Genomic DNA, 25,229 nt, shown 5'->3' on the forward strand with positions numbered 1-25,229 from the left:
AACCTAATATTAAAAGTATATTCTCTAGTAAACATAACTTTCTAACTGTTGAGCGGCTACTCTTTAGAAGGCTGTAACTCCAAAACAATTTAGGTATAATAGGTATAGCCTATCGAAATATATGTCATTTGTCACATTTAAACCGAAATTTTGTTTTGTTTATATTATGTTAAAAAATATTACAAGTAGCTACGTAAAATATATAACAACATAATGTATATATTAGAACATAATTAATGTTCTCCAAATTGTTTGGAAAAAAAATCCAATATTAATAGGTATGTAAATATTATTTTTGAAAAATGTTAAGTATCGACTATAAACTAATTTATATTTAGTATTTTACATAATTTGTTGTGACTCGTGTACTATAATTTGTACATTAATCACCTACAATTAATTTAGAGGTCAACAGACAATAATAAACTTGTGCATGCATGGCTAAATTTACATAAAATGAAAACAGCTATTAAACGTTCATACTTATTAACGGTTACAATTACTTGTTATAATCACTTAAAGGACAATAATAAGGAAAATAAAACAAGATTTAACAAAGAAACATACAAGTATATTCTTAAATCACCCATCAATAAAATCACATTTACAATCAATGTTTAAAGCATAATTTGAGCCTAAAGAACTCCAATTTACCTATTTACAGTTTTTACATTCTTAAATAATACATATTTACATAAAAAAGGAAACATAATAATTTATATACAAGAGGCAACAAATTTTAAAAATTTGCAATAATATAAGTATCAACGTAACCAAAGTTTACAGTTCTGAAACCCAGCATTTACTTAAACAAGTATAACTGCGCAACTTATAATACAAATCAATTGTAACAAACATGTCAAATCAATTAAAAAACGTATTATCAGACAACCAACTTTTCACTTATCTTCAAAAACTATTGATTGAATTTGTTAATACGCGACACTAATATTTGATATATGTGTGATATCGATTACAAAGCGTTCGTCATGGACTCTTGACACGATTGCGGCAGTCTGTGCTGTTTGATATTTTGGCTCATCTGTCTGTCACCGATGTTGGTTGCTTGATTTGACCAATCATTGTTCTGGGTCACGGTTCTGTAGAACCTCGATGTTGTCTTGTTGAAGATCGGTAACAACTCATTTGCTTCATTGGTTAAAGCCTACAATGAGATTAAAATTTTATGAAAACATTTGTACATAATTAATAAATTTAGTCTTTACCTTCATATATATAACCGCATCAGTTCCGTATCCCTCACAGGAAAGAAGAATTAAATCACCGTGGAAGTATCGAGCGTACAATCTGGATATGGGCAATCCGTACCCGTATCCGGCCAGTGGTACAGTATGAGCATCAGATTTGCTAGGCTGAGGTGCTGTAGAGTACATATACTTGAATAAGTGGTCAGTAGTTGAACGTGCTATGCCGCCGCCCTTGTCGGACATCTAGAACAAGAAATCTTCAATGTTCTACTATATATTTTCTGGATCAGAGAAAACTATTGGTGAAATAGAATCTTTTGTATCTCTTATATTTTTCCTTTTCTTCACATTGTAAATATTTATGAACCATAAGATGATTCAACTCGTACAGCGTTACACATTATATTAGCACTCAAGTGAGAAAGTAACATTTCATTATTATATTTCATCTAGACATAAACAAATTAATGACACCAGCTCGTATGCAGGAAAATGAACAAACACTAGCTGATGTAAAGTTAAATATTTACTTGAGCATGAACAATCCCTGTGCCAATGTGTGCAGACACAACAATGTGGCAGATAAAATATAATTAAATCCATTTTCAGCGCATGCAGGCAATCAATACCTTCAAACATATGTCCTCCTTGCCTTTGGCAATCGTCACGGTGATGGGAGGATAGGAGTCCTGCGAACCGTGGTACTCCATTACAGCTCTCATCGAGTTCTTGAACAATTCGAATAACATGTGATACAAATGCGACGGCACGTAGACTATGTTTATGCACTCCTCTTCTTCTAATTCTATAAATAAAAAATATACATTGAAACCAATTAATAAGGTGAACACGTCCAAACGTACGTTTGTGTTGGGTTTCGTTGATGATCAGATCAGGTGAGGCCAAATAATATTGATCGCATAAGAAACGAGCGTTTTCGTATGCATCTTTCACCACACTCACTATGTCGCATTGGGTGTCTATGCATCCAATGTATTTGCTCCGGTTGGGACCCGGAGCGTTCTCCAATTGACCACCGAATAATAAGGCTAAAAAGGAAAACGAAAATTAATTACCTTGCGTCATTTTATAATTGGTTAATAATTATAGTTTTACATATTAGTCAGTTCATATGTGATTCTCGTTTAGTCGTATCTGAAGGAAGTTTCCATTCATTTACTTACGGAAAAACACTTAAAATAATAGTTATTACCAATGAGTTGATAAATATAGACGGCACATATTTAATCATTTTGTTATATAAAAGGTTTCAAAATAAGGAATAAAAAGTTGGAAATATTTATTTTGTCAGGGTCATAGTCGTAAATAAATAAGATTCGTACAGGAAAATGTACATTTACTATTTAGAAACTCATCCTGCACTTTTATAGCAAAGAAGTACTTCAGGTGTTGTTAGATTATTTAAATTTACAAACTTTGATCTAATATAAATATTCAGAGTCATTCAATTAATAATAAGTTTAAAGTTTAATTTCAAAATACGTTTCAGGACATTTAAAAATAATAAAATAAATATTTCTCTTTATATGTGTTAAACATTGATTTGAAAATAAACTTTATTATAAAAAATAAATAAAGAAATATTTAAATATATTGTTGAAGGTGGCACTAAAAAAGGTCACATCAAACTTATCATTTATAAACACAGGTCGCCGGTGCCAAACAATCTATTTTTATTATTATAAAATTGATATCACCTATAAAATATATGAAAATTTAAATAGTTTGGAGACTTACTATTAAAATTTATTCAAATTGCTTCTTGATATTTATAAACATTTAAAAAAATAAACAAGTATAAATTGCTAATTTTCGAATTATTTTTATAAGCATACTATACAAATTATATTAAAAATTGGATAACACAAGACTGATAATCATATTACATATAATTTGCAGACTCATTATTACATAATAAATTTACATGCTACAAGTGCACATGGAATATCCTGGTACCAAATTATCAATTGAGTCTCATAATTCAACGTGTTTATATTATTAGCTCTGTAATACATCTTAATAAAATGAATAAATAAATGGCACACGTAAAAATAATGCGGATTTTCGTGCCCCATCAAAAGCATGACTTACTGTGCTGATTGATTAACATCCTAATAGATATCCTGGACATGTAGAACCGATCCAAAAAATACTGGATGCTATGCTCGGTATGGTGATCGACGTCATGCGATTCCTTAAGTTCCAAGACACCTTGTGCCATCGTCTCTACGACGTCCGTATGTCGATTCCTGATCTTGACAAGTTCGCTACAGAAATGCTCCATCGTTTGCTGATTGGGATCGCGCTTCTCGAACTCGATGATCTCCTGGAAACTTCTCATGTACCAATCGTTTACGGCCACGACCGACGGCATCCTCAACAGATTCTCTGGCAGAAGAGCGATTTCCTTCATTATGTTGGCAAGTCTGACTGGCAGTTCCTTGCGCAAGAACACGAAGGATTTTTGCTCGGATGCGTTCAGACCTGAAACAAACAAAAGTAAGTAAATTAAATGAATTAATTATGGAACCAGGTGCCAGTTTTAACCGGTTCGATAAGTGTGTATAATTGGTACAATTAGGTAATGAGAGAGTAATTCGGCTCGATGCCAAGCTCATTGTCACAGATCTCTCCACTCTTCATTGGACGAATGTTTTAATATAAAATTAAAGTTTTTGTTATAAACACATATTCGTAACATTTTCCTATCTTACCCCCTAAATTTCTTTTTAAATACAGTGTGACCAATTTAAGATTGAAATATGCCTATAATATTTTTATTTATAACTTGTTTTAATGAATAACACTAATTTACAAATAACTTCAATATCCCAATGTTTGACATTTTGAATCGTTATTTATTTAATTAGAGACCTAGCAGACCAAGATCGAATAAAACTTGGAAAGACGATGGAAAGAAAAATAAATGATTATTTAAATTTCCTTGTACAGTAGTACTTCCTAGTAGTCATAATTATAGTAACTTATTAAAATATATTAAAAATATGAGCTGTACTACTTACCAGTACCTATAATGTTGATTGTTTTTTCTGTTATTGTTATGTTTACTATATAATTGGTCAATCTAACTTTAAAATATTGCATACTTTTTTATTTTTCAGTGGACTTTTTAATTTATGTTCTTTCATTTTTTACTGTGAGTTGGCTTTTCAGTAAGCAAATACTATTTAAATATACTATCCATAAATTAGAACTGAATTTCAATTGACCGTTTTTCATCTAATTATTCTTTTTATCACAATTTCATTTTTTATTGAATTTTAGTCTGTTAAGGCTTAAAATGTTTGTAATTACTTTCAATTAAAAATAGTAAAATTATTTACTGAAAAAATTACTTAAATAGCAAACCCACAGAGAAAATTTGAACTTCTATACATCTATAACTTGGTTATTGTTTTTCCGATAAAAACTAATTAGTACCGCTGGATGCGCACTTTACTCAACCATCTTAATCCGACATGTCATGAACTCTGGATGATGATTTAAGTAAAATGATAAACCGAAAAACACCAATTTGCCATTACCTAATGTGAATATGATTTTCGTATTCAGTGTACACTAATTACTCCCAAAAATATAAGAGAAAATTAATATGTTTCAAAAGTTGAAATTTATAAACCAGTATAAGAGGCTAAAGGGATTGACAATTATAATCTAAAGGTCTAGTAACATTTTTTACAAATATATTTTAATTTATTTTTCCTGAGCAAATTAATCATGGAATAAAGTGTAAACATTTTTGAAACTATAAAATAAATTTAAAATAGTAAAACAGATGACGATTGATAAAATATCATAGAAACTGCATAACCTAGTCACAGAAAAATACACTTGACTTTGAATCTAAGTGACGTATTATAATTAGCGAAGCTATTTGTGAGTCCGATATGTTCGACATTATTTGGTTGATCAGAAATAATGTGTTCAGTAATTTTATCACCAACTAATAAATTTTTATCATTGTTACACTGTAAAAAATATGTTAGACCTCGGTACGTAGAAAAAAAACAATTTTTATGACATATAAAACTTTATTTTTACATTTGTTTTTTGTTTTTATAGTTTATTGAATTTTTCTTTCTTACCTTTTATTTTATTACTTATTGTGATACTTTCAACAAATATAAAATAATATAAACTTTTATTATATACAATATAAATATAGTTATAATAATCAAGAACCAATGTTAATTAACGTTACCACATTTCCCATTCGTAAATACGAGACAGTCTTTCTAAATATTGCATCTTCATTTCCAGGTATTCTCCGAGTAACCTTCGCCCGTAAGATTATGACGAACGCCGATAAACAAATCGATTGTACAGTAGGTCAATTATCTGCAACATGATCCCCACATGAAGTGTTTGTCTAATTTATCGAAAAAACACTTTTTCAGTGTCACTCGTGTCACAATCTTATTTTTATCATAAATAAACTTGTGGGCGGGGTGTATCGACAACACACCTACTCTTGTTTGCGTATTCTGCGTGTAAAAATAAAAAAGTTCGCTCCCGTTTGGCTCGGAATTCCTTGATATTCCTCGATCCTCGCGTCACTGCTCAAAGTCCACGCGATGAGGTGCCAAAAGGATGTTGACGGTCGTCGCTCGCCTCTCACACCCTTTTTATTACGGACGTAAGTGTAGGCAGTGTTTTGCGAGCAAAGTCCATCACAGATTGGGACTCGGGTTATAAACGAAACGCATTGTCTGCCGGATCTTTGTTTATGTGGAGATAAGTGCAATTATAATAAAGTATATGTTAATTAAGTAAGCAAAATGTCGTCATGTACAAAGGACACATTGTTTTGAGATAACAATTTAATGTAAATTAAGACGTGATATTGGTTAAAAGGTGACAAAAACAATTATTTGCAAGTTTATGTTAATCAACGCATTATTACAATTTATTAATATTAAAATTATGAACCGTGCTACTTGTATTGGCAATATCTACAATGTTTATTCTTTAAAAAACTGAATACTTATTTTTCAATGCACAAAATTATTACTATTTACTTGATGGTCTTCATTGTTTTCTGTAAAATTAAATCGATTATGGCGATTATTATAATTATTTAATCACTAATCGAAGTGAAACTGCAAAAAAATTATAATTCAGCGTTACCAAGACCGAGAGAAATAAGAAGAGATAGCTAAGAGTTTACGGTTAATTTAGTCAATTCTTTTCCGTATTTTTTAAAAAAGCCCAAATGTGTAGCTATGAAAAAATTGTCTGAGTACGAAAATAATTGGAGAAATTCGAATGCCAAAAAACAATCCAATATTATCGTCAACTGAATTTAAAGCCAACCTAGAGAAAATGGGACTTGTTCAAATTGTGTAATCTGTAAAGTGTGAATGCAGTGTTTCGTATATCAACTCTACACTTATGTCTGAAAATGCATTTGAAATAAATAGAGGTTTGGTGGTTAAGATGTACTTTTGGGTATTGAAATAAACGGAGTTAAGCAAAAGGGCTGCCTCGAAAGTGGGAAGAGCTACAACAGTCGCAACAGGTGCTTTTTGACGAAGAGGGAGGTGAATTATATGGACCTGGAATATTAGCTCTAAATATGATATGTTGTCTATTCATAACAATGAAGTCAATCATTTTATTTTTAAAGATGTTTCTCTCGAAACTACGTATTTCAAATTTTATACAGATCGACTAATCATACGATAATTTTTTTCTGTTTATTTTGTGTATGTTTCTCTATACAATGACTCTCCAGTTTTTTTATTGTTAAAAAAATGTAACTTCAGCAGACCAAAAGTCATCACTTTTTTTTAGAATTCTGCCATTTTGTTAAATTTGCATTTGTATTCATAATCGTGGGAAAAGGTATAGATAAATTAATATGGTATAAGCATTATTATCAAGAAAATTATCAGTATCAACTGAACCCTGCTCAATACGCAACTATTTTAGTAAAAATTTAAATATAAAAATTCGCCATTTCATAAACTTGTACTTGTAAACGTCGGCAGAAACACACGTCAATGAAACACGTCCAATTATATTACAAAATCACTATCACGAAAATATTTACAGGGCATTTTTGTGAGTGACCTCATTGCGTTTTATTCAGATAATTTATTTCTCGATGTTTCTGTGATACGTTCATTTGATTACGCCACAATATGTATGTAAATAATCGGAGTCGACAACAACATCTGCCGATATTGATATTCGTGGCGAGTCTGAGCAAATCCATTGAAAATATCGCGGAAAGCTACACACCGAGATAAATCGTTAAAACATTAACTTTACTGTGCACTGCAAATAGATAATGAAAGAAATCTAAGTCTAGAAATTATAACAAAATAGTACTTTCGGATATTTCTAAATATTTTTTCTATTTGAATTTCTATAAGTGATAAAAGTATGTTGTCATATCCTTAGTGAAGAAATTTGGCAAAAAAAAAAAGAATTAAAACGTTGTTTTTACAAAGATATGTTTAATTTGTTTTGAAATGTCAGAACATTAAAAAAGGAGCAATATTTTATAATAGTAGCAATAACAATGTTAGTGGTCATAAAAAGTAACGATTTCTCAATAACATGATATTATTAATAATTATTATTTGCTGTATCATGATCAATTTAAACAAAGTAAACAAACAACATCAAAGTTCCGAGAAACGTAAGATTCCTTAACAAGGATTTTATTATAATTTTTATTGGCGTCCATTCGCCACGTACTAGATAGGCGAAGTAATTATAGATTGAAATAAATCCTGTGTAATAACATTTTTAAATTATATTTTGGAACAGGAAATGCCAGTTTTCCTAAGTATGATATTAAATCTCCTCTTTCACTCCAAGAAATTTTGTTATCTCAATATTAATATTGTCATCTCTTATGTATTTTTTCAATCTCAAAAATTAGCCAGAGTTGTGAATAAAATAATTTTAAAATTTTAGACACGGGCACCTGTCTAAAACATGTTAGTCCTTTATGAACAATATAAACTGACTTATAATGGATATTCGCTTACAATGAACAATTTTTCAAGGTTCCCTCAAAGATTAAATATGTTCACAAGAAAGAATATATTTAATCTTTAGTTCCATCTTAAATACTATTCAAAATACTGATTATATTAATCAATTTGTCTGTAATGTTCTTTCGCAATTGATGGTCTGTGAAAATACATTATATTCGAATTTTACAGAGAAATGTCTAGGATCATATTTTTACAAAAAGATGCTCCTAGACATAGTATAATGTATAATTTGTGATATATTGAATTATACCTAAAATATAACAATGTTTCTTGTAAAATTCAATATATTTAATATCATCGTCTAAGTTATGTTAAAGTCTCCAACAGTGGTGACCACAGAAATAACACAAAATTTATAATTAAATGTTTTGTAGAACATTTCATAATTTTCAAATTTTGTCCAGTCAGTATAAAAACTATATTTCAATATTATTACACATTTTTTTACTCTTTTGTGACTCATCTTAGTTTTATTTGGTTGTTTACATTTTTTTGTTCTATTTAATAATACTCTTAATAGTACGAACTTATTTTTAATAGGATTTATATAATTTTTTTGAATAACCCACTTTCAGTGGGAAGAAAGAAACATTGTATTCCAGAGAAGAGAGTTATATTAATTAACATGAAACATCAAGGTCTAAATATTGATAACACCGTTAGAAAAACATATATATATATATAACTGAAAATTTCTCAGTTATGTTTTTATTAATTAAATTATTTATTAATATTATTAATTAATTATATAACTCTAGAAAGAATATAATTTAATTATTTTAAATAAAGTATAAAATATTTTGATTGCATTTAATTAGAGTTGCACATTTCCTAATTAACAATAACTTGACAATATGTTATATGACGAAAGTGCTATTAAAGTGTTTTAACTATTAATAATAAAATCATAAATAATTAAGTTATGTTTCATAGACACCACTTCTAATTCCAATAAATATTATTTATAACTTAACTAAGGGAATTTAATATATTTTTGGAATACCGACATTTTAAAGGCAAATTTCTGGGCACTTAATCAGTTATAACAAATAGATAAAGATCTGGAGATATTTGTAATAGCTAAAATAAACCAATTTGGGACACCCTGTTTATAAAATGTAATTATACTAAATCAATAAAATGTAGTACAGAATTAGTTCTCATATATTTAGTAAATATTATTTAGGCAAAGCTTAAAAAATATATAATTAAACTAATGTATCTTAAACAACCTCAAAAATATCTCAAGTCCAGCCTAGGACAAGCATATCATTTAAAAATAGTAAATTGAAATGTCCTACTCGCCACGTCAATGGCGAAGTTTGTTGGCTCCTTGAGAGCCGAAAATTTCACTGTACTATTTGTAAATAATTACAGGTACAAAATTAAATGGTAAACTTTGGCAGGCCCAATAACCAAAAAACCACATCCAGATATTTGCGGTATCGGTGCATTACACCACTTGTAAACGTTCCAACTGCAATTTCAACATTGATCCATCTGTTTTTCATGAACGAATATTCTATTTTACATGCGTGTGTTGCAATTCAATTTCAATAGGATGCGTAAATGTCTTGAAGTTCATTGAAAAATTAATGAAATCGACGGTATTGGAAAAGTTCAACTACAAACATTCTTAAAATAGATATTGACCAAAGTCTGTTATTACGTCCATTAAAATTGCGTGTTGTTGTATCCACGAAAAAAAGGAAAATAATGGCAACCATCCGGCCAGTACCACGAACGTTCTGATTAATAAACACGTATCCAGAATTTGATGGCGGCTTCCTGTTATCCACAGCGCTCACTGCCAAGGTTATTATAACTGCGTTATTCTAATTAGATAAACAAATTGCCCATAAGTATTAATAAAAACAACCTATTCATCGTGATCTTGAATTCGTGAAAGTGGCATGTCAACGACCATCGCTAAGATAATGATTCATTCTGGAACTGGTTAACCGAATGTAAACGACGCAATAATGAAAAAATATAGATAAACAAAGGTTTCCAACTGGCAAATACAGTCGTAACCTCTAAAGTGCGATGAATATTCAATTCGGCAAACCGAACAGCCTTCTACACACTTAAATGTTAAACGAAGTGTCTGTTTCAAAATAATGTTGCTCTGCTTATAAACACACACACTCAGACTGTTAGTTTGTATGCTAGAACTATACATATATTTTTGTTGGTTTATTTATGAAACTTCAAACTTATTGTAACAAATTACTTCCTTCCTATTTAAAATTTATTACATTCACACCCCCATATTTTTTTATAACTCCATTTTAATGAAAAAATAAACAATAAAAAAAGCTTTTTATGGCATTGTTCTTAATATTATCCCACTGATATCCACAAAATGAGAAAAAGTGATTCGAAGATTTATAAAAGATAAATAAACTTCCCATTGGTCCGTCAGAATAGAATATTACAAATTAATTAATTCTGTGGCAGAACTAATAATTTCATTATTCTAATGACCTTATTTCTTTTGACCAATAAAATCTCAGAACCGTGTCAAAAATATGACAATATCAAACAGTTAATTCAAGATCAATTTAATATTAACGATCACAATTACAGACAAAAAACAGTTCACTAAAATAGGCTCTAATAGTTGACGTTTTAAAAAGTTGCTATGATAATAATAATGGCCATTAATGTATGTACCTAGATCGACGTACGTTTGTGTTATTTAAATTATTTTATAGTTGCAAATTAATTTGATTATTGTAGAAAATAAACAAACATAAAAGTTGTCGCATTCTAGAAAACAATGTTTTATTTATTGCACACTAAACAATAAGATAACAACAAACTTTGGTAAAAATAAGTTTTTTTATTTTTTTCTAGAACACAAACATATTGTATAAGGTATATGCGATTAATTTTTGTGTACACTAAAGATGTGTTTACTAAAGTCCACAATAAGATATTAATAGACTTGATAAAAATAAGTTTTTTAATTTTGTAAAGAACACAAGATGTTTATAATCAGTTTTTACGTATAATAAAAAAGTGTTTACTAAAATCCATTTTTAGATAATGTACATAATTAGTACACCTTAAAAACTTGTTATAAAAAATATCTAAAATATTCATTAATGGGAACCAGTTGCCAACAAAAAATATCAATAGTCCGAAGATAAATATGTATTTTTTCAATCTAAAAGCGTATTTTGAAACTAAAAAAAATTTTGAATGCTGTGAATTATTTTTCTAAACTTTGTCCCCAACATTCTAAATATTTCCTAGCTATTTACGTTAAAAAGTTTTGCTCCTTGGACTATTTATAACTTAAAATTGACGTTATCCGGAAATTTTCACTACATACTCCTTAACCAAGTTACGCTAATTTCTCCATTAATTAAAGGACCTACATACGTCGATCATTCTGCAGAAATTGATTGGATGGCGTGAGTGCCCCCAAAATCAATACTAACAGTACTATTAACAATATAAAATTAAAACTGTGCAAATTTACTGAAAATACAGTTTTAGACATAAAAATGTTTATTTACACAAGTTATATTTGTCTATAGATAAGTTTGAGTTTGTCATGTTTTGCGGTCTGTGTTTGAACGAGCCAAATCCAAATTAAATAACACAATAAATTTGCATTACATTAAACAGTAGAAAATCAACTGTCGACCGAAGGTCGAGTAAACAAGGCGGGATTCCGATTCTCGGTAATGGGATCAAATTCCAATTCGAGAGCTTGTGAAAATAAATAAAAGTGACAATAATAACACGCGTATTATTTGGAAAGATAAGATTTTTTATCAAGATCCTTGTTTGTGTGTTAGATTTTAATTTATATCAAGTTCACTTGTTATTTACTAAGCTATCTGCAAACAAATTACTTATACTAATTTATGAGATCATATAAGATTCGTCAAATCTCGAATATCAATTGAATATATCATTCAAACTACTTGAAAAGCTTACATGGTAACATAAATTTTTGGACACACGAGAGCAAAATATCTATTTTTATTTGTCAAGTGTTTTTTGATTTTTCACAGATAACGTTCGTTGTAAGGGGAAGTATTCATAAAAAATTTACTACACTGATTATAAGATAATTCAAATGATGAGTACTAAATTAATTATTTTGAACTTTTTATCTTAGTAAATACAATAATCAATAGAATTAAATCAATAGATTAAAAAGTGTGTGGCAACATTATTACAATACAAATGTGTACAAATGTGTTTCCAATTGAAAAGAACAATCTATTAAGAATTTGATTACGGTTCCATGTGTAAAATACTTAATTGAATATCTCACATACCTATTTAAACATTTATTAATATAGCCTTGTTTTAAAACTAAAAACAGTTAAATTATACATATTAACTGACGTTAACTAACAGTGTAAACAATAGAAAACAGGATACTAATTTCCTTAGAATCGTGTTCAGTTTAACTCGTTAAATCGACCTTTTATTGTGAAAGACAAACAAAATTTACTGGCCAGATAAACAGGTAAAAATTCTTAAAAACAACAAGAACTGACCCTTCGACCGTAAGGAAATTGGATGATGTAATAAAAATCGGGCGTCCCTCAATTTGAAATGTCCTGACAACTAAATATAAATCTCAAAACAGAAGTCACATGCGTTAGGTTATAAAACCAGAGTTTACATTCCAATTCTAGAACATTGCCAAAATATCAAAATTAAACTTTTCGCTAAGAAAAATTTCTGTGTGTCAATTGAATGTGATGCATGTCCAATAGGAAGATTATAATATAACCTGATTGACCTAATTAATTATTTTTTCATTAAGTTCGACTTCTAATGTCCATATTATTAAGTTATGTTAAGGTTTATGTCACATATATAATATTTAATTGTTTGATATTGCTTGTTAATGTCCAAAAAATTAAGTCCAAAGAGAAAACAAAAATCCACTTGTGGATCGAAAATCAATCATTAACAACTGCACAGATCACACAACCCCCGTGCATTTTTTAAATTCAGCGTCCCGTTAATAAATTTCTGGCATCACCCCCAAAATCGAACCTCAAACAACAACAAAATAAACAAATATGTGAAACACTTACCAAAATCGATAAACTTTTTAATTGATAGCGGAGAAGGATTGAACTGAGAATAAAAGTCCAGCATCTTAGCTGCGGTTTGCAGCCTTTTTGGTGTCAGCTTCATGATTGCAAATTGTTGTGTTCACTCACAGATTCATGCCAGTACCACACACTACAACAAACATTATAAAACTGATTGACCTTGCCGGCAACACATTTGCTGCATAGTTTTTTTAGGTATGTGAAATTCTAACGCAGCGCCGACTATTGTCGAACTTGCGAACTACACGGTTACAATTTTCTTTTATATTTTAGGTTACACAAATATGATTGTTTTTATTATAAACATTCGGCCTCGCAGATAAATTTATATAGGAAATCTGTTTTGCTCACTTCAAATTCTGTGTCAATTTCCTACATTTTTTAAAATTTGCAAATAGATAAAATTATATATGAGGTGTCCTTAAATTATAACTTTTGACTGTAGAGGCAGAATAAGAAATCAGGACTATTCGTTAAAAAAATAATGCTCTCTTTACAAATACCTTCTGGTTTTCCAATTATAATTTTATCATAATTTTAGGTGCACCTCAATAATACTGATCAAAAGTGTCAGTTGTAGTCGTGGCACGAACGTACCTACCAGATTTAATGGTGAATGATGGTGAATTCTTTTATCATGTCCACTTCAAACCATATATAATAAAAATCTTTAATAATAATAATAATATTTAATTATTTAATATTCACAAACGTAAAAATAATATTAAATAGACCTTCAATAATAATTAAATTGTTTATATACAAGAAATACACCTATTATTTTTGAAATAAAAAATTATCTCAAGTAAATAGCAAACTGTTTTCATCAATTTTGAAAAGCTTTCATACTTGGCTTTTTAAAAGTGTATAATAATTTTTACAAAAGGTGTAGTTTTTTAATAAAAATGAGTTATATCGGATCCACCAATTCTGGTAAAGAAGTAAAACAGGTTAATTCTCGTATATTGTCAACAAGCAGTACCTATCTACAATTTTAACTCGTGATGAGTATGATCACGCTGATTCCAGTGGGAGATGTTTGAAGTTGTTCAGGATAGTGAAAAGGAGTCTTTCATACAGCAATTTTTTCTATGTTACAACGGTACTTGGAGACTGGTGATCAGACTAGAACATCAGGATAAGTAGACATCATGCTATAACTCTTGTCCAAGATCGTTTTCGGCTTTCAACTTCAAGACAGTGGCCTACAACCACAAGAAAGTTAAGGATCTTAAGAAAGATAATTCAATAACTCGTCGGACAGCACGTTTGAAGTGGATTAAGAACAAATTTTCTTTAGGTCCAAGATCGTTTTCGGCTTTCAACTTCAAGACAGTGGCCTACAACCACAAGAAAGTTAAGGATCTTAAGAAAGATAATTCAATAACTCGTTGGACAGCACGTTTGAAGTGGATTAAGAACAAATTTTCTTTAGGTAGGTCTCTAGATTTTGCCTGTATCCACGCGATAGATGGATTCGTCATGCCCAATGTAACATATTAAATATCACCTTATTTTACGGAGGCGCTATGTGAGGGGCGCATTTTGTTAACAGTACGTGTCGATTTAGTTGTGTTATATAAGGACAATCTAATGCTGAATATTGTATTTTGGATATTCAGGATGAATATGTCGTACCATATGCTCCTTATATTGTCCCAAACTTTTTACAAATACAGGATAATGCTAGACCCCATACTGTTAATGTGGTCTAAAATTATCTTGCTTCGGTTGGAATTTGTACTATGGCCAAAATTTGGGATGATCTGTTTTTTCTTACTAAATATTTTAACACTATACAAATAGAATCTTTTATCAAATTAATGTTTAAACTAAATTTTAATCTACCAATTTATACCATTTTTTATAAATTTGTAAAATTGTTTTAACAAAAGGTTTAATTTTTTTGTTAAAAATTTAAAAAATGAATTAGTTAAACAGATTAACTATTGTTGTTTCGTTAATTATCAATATCATGTTTGTTTTAATTTTCGTATATTGTCAATATGCATGTGCTCAAGCTGTTTCTTTAGAGGAAGAAGGTTGGAGTTATTGTAGGGCAGCCGATGTAACTCATACATCAATTTCCCTAATGTTGATAATGGGATATGGTGCTACAATTCCTGCCCAAGATCGTGTTTTGAGACTTTCAACTTTAAGTGAACGGTTTAAAACCACAAGGATGTTACAATAGCATTTAGAAAACGTAGAAAGTGTTCGAATATGTATTAGATCAAATAGACAACGTGTTAAGAAAGATAATTTACAATAACTCTTTAGAGAGCACGTTAATTAGTTTGAAGTGGATTATGAACAAGTTCTCTTTAGGAAGGTGTCTAGATTTTGCCTGTACACATGGGATAGACAGATTAGTTATGCTCAGTGTAACATACTAAATACCAGCTTATTTGACGGTGATATAATTACGGTGTGGGGATGCACTTTGTTAACAGCAAGTATCGACTTAAATGTGTTAAATAATGGCTTCGCCAATCCACAGTCCAAATCTTAACTCCATCGAACATTCTTGAACTATACTTGGGAAACGATTAACGAACTATTCAAACGCTCTCAAGAACTTAGATGAAGTGAAGAATCTTTTCGTCAAAATTTGAGATAATCTAGGTCAAAACCTAATTCGAATGCAGATTTTGAATATGAGGATCTTTAGGATAATTTTAAAAGTATATTTTAGAAAGGTTTTTTGTTTATCTGACAAACAGTTGGCCCCAGGATGGATCCACCTTGTCGTGGTCCTGGGGCTCAGTACCGCTCCACAAACCAGTGGCAGTGGGGAGCTAACGGATCCTGCAAGTCCAATCCATCCCCAGGAAGATCTTGGATCTTCCTCAGATTGGACTTGTTTTTCCCGAACCCAGTTGACAGGGGGCTGGCATCTTTGTCAATCCCACGTCTTCTGGTTCAGCATACCCCGTATATGCAAATATACGTTCCTTTCCCCCCATGTATGATTTACATACATACATGGTAAACACTATGGCCATGATCTTCGGATCGGTGCCCGGAGAGGGGTTTTTAAACTTTCCCCTCTTTGTCCCCCAAACAAAAAAAAAAAACAAACAGTTGGACAATTATATTAATTTTATAAACCTTTGACAAACAAATTTGATAATAATGAACAATTTTCCAAAACTAATTTACAGTACTACCTCGATATACGAGTGCCCTAACATACGAGAGTTTTGAGATACGAGGAATTGTGTGCAGCGTCCCACCTCAGATTAGACCTCAGTTTGTGTGTTTCCCTCGTTTTCGAAGCATTTTTGATAAGTTGGGTTCGCGTTTTTTTTTGTACATTTAAGATGATATCTATTGAATTAAAGCATGAAATCATGGAAAAACATGAGCAATGTCTGCGAGTAATTGACTTGGCGAGGATGTACGGACGTAACATCAATGATATGTACTGTGCTTAAACGTAAGGAGTTGATAAAGGGTATAACGCCAGCCAAGGGCTAATGGTTTTGAGATACGAGTAATTTGATATACGAGCAAGGTTACGGAACGAATTAAACTCGTACGTCGAGGTACCACTGTATTTGTAAATATAAGTTCGATAATGTATTATGTGTTGTATACTCATAGGGGTATAAATTACTAATTGAATACATTTTTTTAGTGGTTTAAACTTATCTTTTTTTCTACTGTTTTAAGTTTGAAATTGCCACTTCGTTATAAATTAAATTCAAACGGTTTAAAATATTAATTGGTTTCCCGTGTAGAGGGAGCTATATCCGAATGGCAGATGAGCGGTCAAATGTCAATCCGTCACTTTCCTAGGTTAGGTTTTCGAAGATAGCCGCGGATCAAAATCAGTTTTAATAATTTTAGTGGACAACGATTGATTAATTTTCAGGTGTGCGTACTCGTTTCAGATTTTTAAACATGAATAATGACATTAACGGAGCGAAAGAAGAGCGAGCGTACTTCTTTTCTGTCCTTTCAACATTTAAAAGATACAGGTGAGACAAAGGAGTAATTATTTATACTTTCATTTCATGCAATTGCTGTGGATGTATTGGACAAACGTGTTGTAATGTAACTAGGTGAATTTATTTTTAGATGGTGCAGTTTATGTATGCACATTCTTGTAGTTTGGCAGGCATTAAAAAAAAAACTATTGGGGACGTTTTTTTCATTGTGTGTTCAATTGAATTTTCTGTTCAATCAATTGGATTGGCTTTACGCGAGCTGTAAACAGAATAATTCCCGGCTCTGGGCAATCATTAACTTAAATTAATGCAGTTGTAATTGTGCTGGCTCCTAAAAATTATTTTACTTGTGATACATATACATAATTAAAATAATTAAATTTTAATAACCATAATAATTACAATTTACAAATTGTAAATGTAATGAAAAACATCAAAGTACTAAATTACAGTTTTTACTGTTCAACTTATTTCTGTAACCAATGTTACCCATTGTGTTCTTGAAGTTGTTTGACTTTGATAAAATAATAATTAGGTTTGTTTTGTGATATAATTCACACATGTTTTTGTTCTCATTGTATTTAATTTAAGTTAATATTGTCCATATTATTTTGTGTTAAAAATTTCGAAAAAAATTTATTGGCATAATAATTAAGGTCATTTTTAGGCCACAATACATCACATAATATTTATAAAATGTAATGTGGTTTATAAGTGCATTTTTTACTTTAATTCATTATGAACATAAATTAATTCAAATTCAATGTCAAAGTTTGTAATCGTTTTTGCTTGTGCTTGCACTGTGATAGTGAAGCATTTCCCTATATAGCCCCTTCATGGATAACATATAACATTTCTCATATGCCTATAAACAGAAAACCAAATTTGTTTTGGGGCGAAATACTGTATTGTATTGATTTCGGAAAAATGGTTTTCGTTTTAATTAATTGCTGTTTTATAATTAATTTTTACATTTTACAGATAATATTCAATTTAGATTCATATAAAAATATGGCACCCTTTGGATTTGTTGAAAATCATCGGTTATACAGGGTGTCCGGAAATGAGAAGCAAAAACTTGAGTGATTATACTAAAAAATGAAGACCAATTCCCATGATCAATTCCTGAAAGAACAAGAATGACAAAGATACAGGATATATTTTTAAACAGACTTTGATAATTTTTAGCTAGTATTTATTCTATAGTGTTTGTTTGCAATTTAATATAAATACTTCAATGCCCTAGACATATATTATTCTTGATATATGACCAAAGGGCAAGAACTTTTTACTTGAAATATGTTTTTCTTTTTTACACAAAACATTTTTCCGTTTTCAAGAAAAGATTTGCTTGCCTTAAATAATTCCAATTAACACTTTACCTCATGTTTAATAATGATAATTTATAGTTGGATTGGTTTCGGATGGCAAGGTCGGTAATAAAATGAACGAGAAACGGAGAGAATGAGTCTGATTCACTTCAACCCTATAGTTAAATTAAGACATACTTTGTCAGTGAGTTTAACTGAATAAAATATGTATTCCTTCTTATTGTTCATTTTATTACTGAGTCTGCCATCCTAAAATTATATTATTAATTGTGAGATAAATAATGTGCTGGACGTTAGCTAGTGTTTTAGAATATTATAAGGTTTGGTTTATGCAATTAAATAAAAAGGCATTCCTGTAAAACTTAACTGTAAAGATTGTAATCGCAGCAAATTTGAAAAAATTGTACACTTAAATAATAAACTCTTTTCACATAGTTGTTTTTCTCTTATGTAACTATTGCAATTTTTAATGGCGTGTGAGTACGCAAAATGTCTTTTTAAATGTGATTTTTGTTAACTAATACATTTATTTCATCACCATCAAATTAACATAGTTCACAATTATTATTATTATTAGCATATATTGTTTTATTTAAGAATAAAAGTTATTATGCTCTTAATCTCAGACTCGTAAATATTTACCAAACATGATAAACTATGAACTATAAAACGACATTAACAACTATGACTCTTGAATAAAAAAATGTCATTCAGTACAAAGATGCTGACGTCAAAACTTGCGATGAGTCATGCGTTGTATTTTTTAATAGGGAACAATCTTTGAGCAAGATCAAATTTAAAGAGAAATGTCTGGAATCTTTGCCACATCACCACAAGAAATGGCTGGCGAGGTACAAAGAAGATCTGCAGAGCTTTAAGACGTGCATAGAAAAGAATGCACAACTAATTCCGTTAGTTTTGAAGCATGCACACATGATCTTCGGTAATTTTTATGCCGCCGACGAGGAACAAGTGGAGGTAAATGTTCTTTATACTTATGCGATGATTGTCAGAAAACTGTTTGTTCTCAGGGTAAAAGGATATCGGAAGACCGCGTTCAAGATGTCTTCAAACAATTAATGAGAGATTGGAGTTCACTGGGAGCGGCGGAACGTCAGCAATGTTATGATCCCATTATCGAAGCAATTTTAGCGAACTACCCTGAAGATATGCATCGCCGGGGGGATATTAATGTTTTAGTGCCGGGGGCCGGTCTCGGACGATTGGCTTTTGAGATCGCATCTAAAGGTTTTTCATGCCAAGGAAATGAATTTAATCTCTTCATGTTAGTCATGTCCTACTACGTACTGAACGTTTGTAGCACTGTAGATGAATACGAGATCTATCCGTGGATACATCAGTACTGTAATTATATCAAGGCTGATGATCAAATGACGTGTGTCAGGTAATAACTAGAAATTGAGTTGCTTTGGAATAGCACTGTTGGTAACATAATGAACAAGAAGTTACTCATTTCCATTTACAACATTTTGTTAAAGTTACGCCTACTCTTTGTTCATTTTATTATCCATCAGCTATCCGAAGTCTACTCAACTATTTACTAAGTTTAATTGTTTTCGTCATATTAAATACAGAACTACGAAAGAAAAAATGGAGTATATTTTTCAAGTTGGAGGATATAGATTTAGTAATACTTGATAATATAATTAATTCTGCTACACGTTGTCTCGCTAATTTGTGGGATTTTTACAGTGAATATATCATTACAAATGCTTGCTCAATCTAATTTATTTGTAAGCAAATTCTGGAATGTTACATTGCAAATCAAGCAATTCGTAATTAATTTTTATAAATAAGCTCTAATTTTATCTTAATTTTTTAATTGTGGGAAAATGGGAAACCATTTAGAAGGATATAAAAATATTTTGAAAGCTTGAACTTCAACGTATTACAATAACTGAATATATATTTGGAAAAGTCTATATGACTACACAAGTTACAGACAGTACGTCATTTCAAAATCACTGAGGTATCATATACTCAGTTTGTGAGTTAGTTATATTTATTTCTTGGATACCTCATTAAAACATATATGTAATTTCTAATACTGCTGAATATAGAGGTTGACTAATTGCAATCATATCTTAATGTTAGGTTTCCTGACGTAAAACCAAAACCATCGCCTGTAAGCAAGTTTTCCATGACGGCAGGCGACTTTTTAGAAGTATACACTGAAAGCAATGAGTGGCATTGCGTCGCGACCTGTTTTTTCATCGACTGTGCACCTAACGTAGTGCAATTTATTGAAAGAATTTACAAGATATTGAAACCTGGCGGCCTATGGGTGAATCTGGGACCGCTGCTTTATCATTACTGGGATATAGAGAATAAGGAAAGTGTCGAACCCAGTTTTGAAGTTTTGTGCGAGATTATAGAACGTGTTGGATTTGTGATGGAAAAGTGTAAAACTGGCTTGAAAACCAAATACTGTCAGAACCCCAGATCCATGTTACAGTATGAATACGACAGCGTATTTTTTTTGTGTCGGAAGCCCATACTGATCAGTGATGACGAGGTCGAGGAGACCAATAACTCTGAACTGTAGCTTGAAAATTCAATCTTACGTTAAAAAAAAATATATATTTTCATTTTACAAGTCATTGACCAGGTACTTCTGGCAATATCTTAGGTTAAGGTTTTAAAGAAAGTTTATTAATTTATGTTGTAAAGTGCAATTGATAGCCTGAACTGTTTTTTTTTACATACAAGAAATTAATTTAAATAAATTGGCTGTTTATTGTATAAAAATTTGAGTCGATTTTCAGTTGCCAATTTTTATTTACACTGATCAATGAAAAAAAAAAAAACCTGTAAGGCCACTTGCACACAGAAAAATCAAAACCTTATTATTAGTAATCAGTAGTATATCTAATTGATGTGATGGACAAGTTCTTTTAAGCAAAACTGTTTCTGTGTGCAATTGGGTTAAATTTAATGTAATAGTAGAAGGTATAAAAATATTCTGCGAAGTTTGTGGGGACAAAGACAGTTTGAACTATCTCTGACCCCACAAACTTGGTAGAATTAAAAATAAACTTAAACTGTTTAAAAAGTACCTACTGCTTGAACTGTATCAGCTTTTATCTTTTTATTTATAAAAATCATGTAAAATCATTAATTTGTATTATGTTACTGCATTTTAAGATAATCTTGGTAATAAACTGATTTTATAAGAATTTATTGTTTCTGTAAAGGGTTTCACATTTCACAAATAAATAGGTCACATGCATAGAAACAAAATTATACATTACAAAATTATAATTATACAAAAGATTTTACAATTTTATCATAAATTGCAGTTATAGAAATTAAAATATTATATATTATCATTTTTTCCCTGACTTCTTAATACCTCCACTTCCCATTGGTCCTTTTTGGGATGCTTTGGCTTTGGCTTCATTCAGTGCTTTTTGTTGTTCCTTGAGTTTTTGCTTATGAGCTAGATCATCCTCATCCATTTCCCTCTGGTCTTTCTTTGGTGCCTTTAAGGGTTTCTTTTTGCCACCTTCTCTGCCAGACATCTGAAATAATTTAATAGGTCAATGAAAAAATGTTTAATATACACAAATTCTTTTGAGATGAAAAGTATGCATTCATGTACAGGAAATAACTATTTAAAATTTTATGTTTCCTTTTATGGAAATGCACAATATTTAACAAATTAATAAATAATAATAATATAAAATAAAATTATTTTTAAAATATTAATATTATTTTGTTCAGTTCGTATTGAAAACTTTTAAATTTTTACGAATAAACCCCAATTAATTTCAAGCGTGCCGTATGCGTCCACTCTTTAAATATTTCCCTACTGTCAAATATATCCATATAGGTAAAAAACAAATCACACTTATTATAATTAAACATATGTACTTACGATTGTGAGGTCTACTCCGATAACTGAGGAATTTAGTTTGAATCAATCACGTTGTACATGCAACTTAGAGTAAATGACAGTTTGGTTATGTGGGCCATTGGTGAAAAAGATCAAACAAAACTGTTGTTTCTTAAAATCCCTAGATCTGATAAATATCACTAGGCTACGAGGGATAAATCTAATGTTCTTTCATTTTTAAATCGATATTTGATTTTTTTAAACTTCATTTGTTTAATATGAATATTTGTAAAAATTCATTATCTATTATGAAAATTTATAAGTTTAGTTATGACATCCTTGTCTTGTAAAATTCTTAGAAAATTATAACCTTAATTAAGTTCATTAAATAATGCCTTACAAAATTTCTTTGTTTTTAATAGCTTTAATGCACTTATATTGAATCATCAGTTTAAAAAAGAGAAGAACAAATGTATAGTTTTTTTTAGAGAAACAAATGTTCTCTAATTACTTTCACTAATTTAATGAACAAAATATTTTAATTTCATGAAAAATTATAAAATGTATGTTTGATACATTTTATAAATATTTCCAAATTGGAAAAAGGATAATAACTGTAAAAGAGGTATGGTATTTTTATGTATTTAAAGGTCAGTAATACTCATATTTTATACTGAAAGATATTGATTTCTCAAGATATTAAACCTAAGGTCAATTTTGCTGCTTTTAACAGTTTTTAAGATATTTCCATGTATGCGAATATTTTTAATGAATAGGCAATCAAAAAATATGATAATAATTTATTTTATTTTTTATTAAATTTTACATCACACAGAAATAACCGACCCCCGCAAGTTTTAAATTTCCCGCTACCAAACACGTTGATCCCCCACCTATTGCTGCAAAGGCAAACATGACAAACAGCTGACTAGTTTCAAGAGAACCATCGAACTGTCAACATATAATAACAAAGTGGGCTGTACAGGTTCATTGTCCAACAAAAACTCTATTTTCTCAATCAGAATGTGCGCTAAAAGATTAAAGAACTTTGGTAATAGTGCAGTTATATAGCATAGAGAGAATTCGTGAGGAGAACGGACTGCAACCCAAAGGTAAATACTGATTGTACTGTTTTATTCCACACTATGTATACAGTGGGTGCCATTTTGTCTCATGGCACGGTTTATAAATAAATTAGGCCCGATTTTAGGTCCAATTTTATAGGGCTATCATTTCCTGTCGCACCAATTCACTCCAATTTGCATAACACGACCGTGTGTCCTAATTAGGGCATATGGCATAACTGTTACATCTTTTTTTTGGAACATAATAGTACTGTTACGTTCGTGTTTTTGTTTTTTATTTTATGAATGATATTCAATTGAATTGTATTCGTATATTCACCCTTGCAGTTTTTCGGTTCGCAAACTGACAACTAGTTTGCAGTTTTTGTTCGATAATTAGTCTGGCACGTGGATCAAGGTTTTCTTATACATTACATCGTACTTTCCCAATACATAGTGAGATTAGTAGTTGACATGCTGGACGATTTTAATTTTGGTACCATTTGTTGCATAATTCGTCAACATGGTACGTAAAGTACTATGTTTGTTTAACGATATGACTTAAAAAAATATTCACCTTCTACTGCCAATTTTTTCCACGAAAAAGAGTCATTTTTGGAAGGTTTATTGTTATTGGATAATTTCCATTATTTGTAAATGTATCTATACTCAAACTTTGAACGCAAAATTTTAAATTAATTTTTTTATGTGGTAAGTATATCAGAAATTTGGAAACGCTTCACTGAAATTTCATCATCCAAATGTAACAAAAAATTATGAGGTATTTTAAATTAGAAAACGCTTTATGGATAGGAGAAGAGTCATAAAAACTCTGTCTTTGTCAATTGAATAAAAATAAAAATTATTTAAAATATTTGAAAATAACATATATACTTACTGAACTTTTTGTTATTTTTGGATGTGATTTAAAAAACAGCCAAATGAAATGTGACAATATATTTCATAATATTTGACAGAAAATATATTTGTATGTATTAATAAAAAATTATATAAAAAAATTGAAAAATAATATAACAGATTTAATAAATTCTTGTTAATTACAATTTTTTTCTGGGTTGTTTAAAACAAGGTCATTTTATATTATGACTAAAGTAAAACATACTTTGAACTTCACATTAACTTCACAAGTAACAAAATATTAGATTAAATTATTATTGTAATTATATTTGGAATTTGCACAAAATTAATTTCTATTTCTGTCGAGATTACTTTATATAAGTAATTATGTGATTATCAATAAGAAGTATTTTGAATAAAAAAATAAATATAAGATATTAATTCATATACAAAGCACTTTTAATAATTTTTACTCTTAGGTTCCAGCATTATGAATAAAGTTTTGTTTGTTGGCAGAAGTAAATATATTTCAAATGCTACAATTTTAGCTAGGTCCATCACTTTTATCTAGAATTGTTAGTTTAGGAATTTATATTTGTTAATTAAAACCATTTGACGAAGACGAGTTTTATAATTGTTTTTTAATAAACAGTGTTTCTTACATCAATTTTATTATTTAAAACTACCCACAAACCTATTTGCTCTACATGTCCTTATGTTTTTGTTTCTCATTTATTTTAAATCAAATATTTTATTAGCTCATTTTTTTATTACATGTAACTTGCAAGCTGTAAGTAAGGTACCATCCCTC

The 25,229-nt window shown here is 30.0% G+C and overlaps 4 protein-coding genes across 5 annotated transcripts in view; 2 read left to right on the top strand and 2 right to left on the bottom strand.

Moving 5' to 3' along the window:
• Positions 1 to 549: 549 nt before the first annotated feature.
• LOC109605857 (pyruvate dehydrogenase (acetyl-transferring) kinase, mitochondrial) lies at positions 550 to 13,494 on the bottom strand. The gene is made up of 6 exons (XM_020022461.2): positions 13,336 to 13,494; positions 3,321 to 3,713; positions 2,072 to 2,257; positions 1,838 to 2,013; positions 1,227 to 1,451; positions 550 to 1,165 (listed from the first exon to the last, which is right to left on the bottom strand). The coding sequence occupies exons 1-6, from the start codon at positions 13,436 to 13,438 to the stop codon at positions 974 to 976; spliced, it is 1,275 nt and encodes a 424-aa protein (XP_019878020.2). The 5' UTR covers positions 13,439 to 13,494; the 3' UTR covers positions 550 to 973.
• Positions 13,495 to 17,116: 3,622 nt separating this feature from the next.
• On the top strand, positions 17,117 to 21,837 carry LOC109605280 (carnosine N-methyltransferase). The gene is made up of 4 exons (XM_020021852.2): positions 17,117 to 17,339; positions 19,411 to 19,618; positions 19,672 to 20,045; positions 20,756 to 21,837. Exons 1-4 carry the CDS (start codon positions 17,263 to 17,265, stop codon positions 21,204 to 21,206), a joined length of 1,110 nt encoding a protein of 369 aa, XP_019877411.1. The 5' UTR covers positions 17,117 to 17,262; the 3' UTR covers positions 21,207 to 21,837.
• A 64-nt stretch (positions 21,838 to 21,901) lies between these two features.
• LOC109605473 (translation machinery-associated protein 7 homolog) lies at positions 21,902 to 22,661 on the bottom strand. The gene is made up of 2 exons (XM_020022050.2): positions 22,539 to 22,661; positions 21,902 to 22,182 (listed from the first exon to the last, which is right to left on the bottom strand). Exon 2 carries the CDS (start codon positions 22,180 to 22,182, stop codon positions 21,988 to 21,990), a length of 195 nt encoding a protein of 64 aa, XP_019877609.1. The 5' UTR covers positions 22,539 to 22,661; the 3' UTR covers positions 21,902 to 21,987.
• A 519-nt stretch (positions 22,662 to 23,180) lies between these two features.
• LOC109605260 (protein FAM214A) overlaps positions 23,181 to 25,229 on the top strand; it is a 51,402-nt gene continuing 49,353 nt past the window's right edge. For both annotated transcript variants that reach the window (XM_049961934.1, XM_049961933.1), the window contains exon 1: positions 23,181 to 23,608. The gene's annotated coding sequence lies outside the window, so the exon portion shown is untranslated. The remainder of the gene's footprint in view (positions 23,609 to 25,229) is intronic.

Source organism: Aethina tumida, chromosome 1 (genome assembly GCF_024364675.1).
Source record: "Aethina tumida isolate Nest 87 chromosome 1, icAetTumi1.1, whole genome shotgun sequence".
In the NCBI taxonomy this organism is placed as follows: Eukaryota; Metazoa; Arthropoda; class Insecta; order Coleoptera; family Nitidulidae; genus Aethina; species Aethina tumida.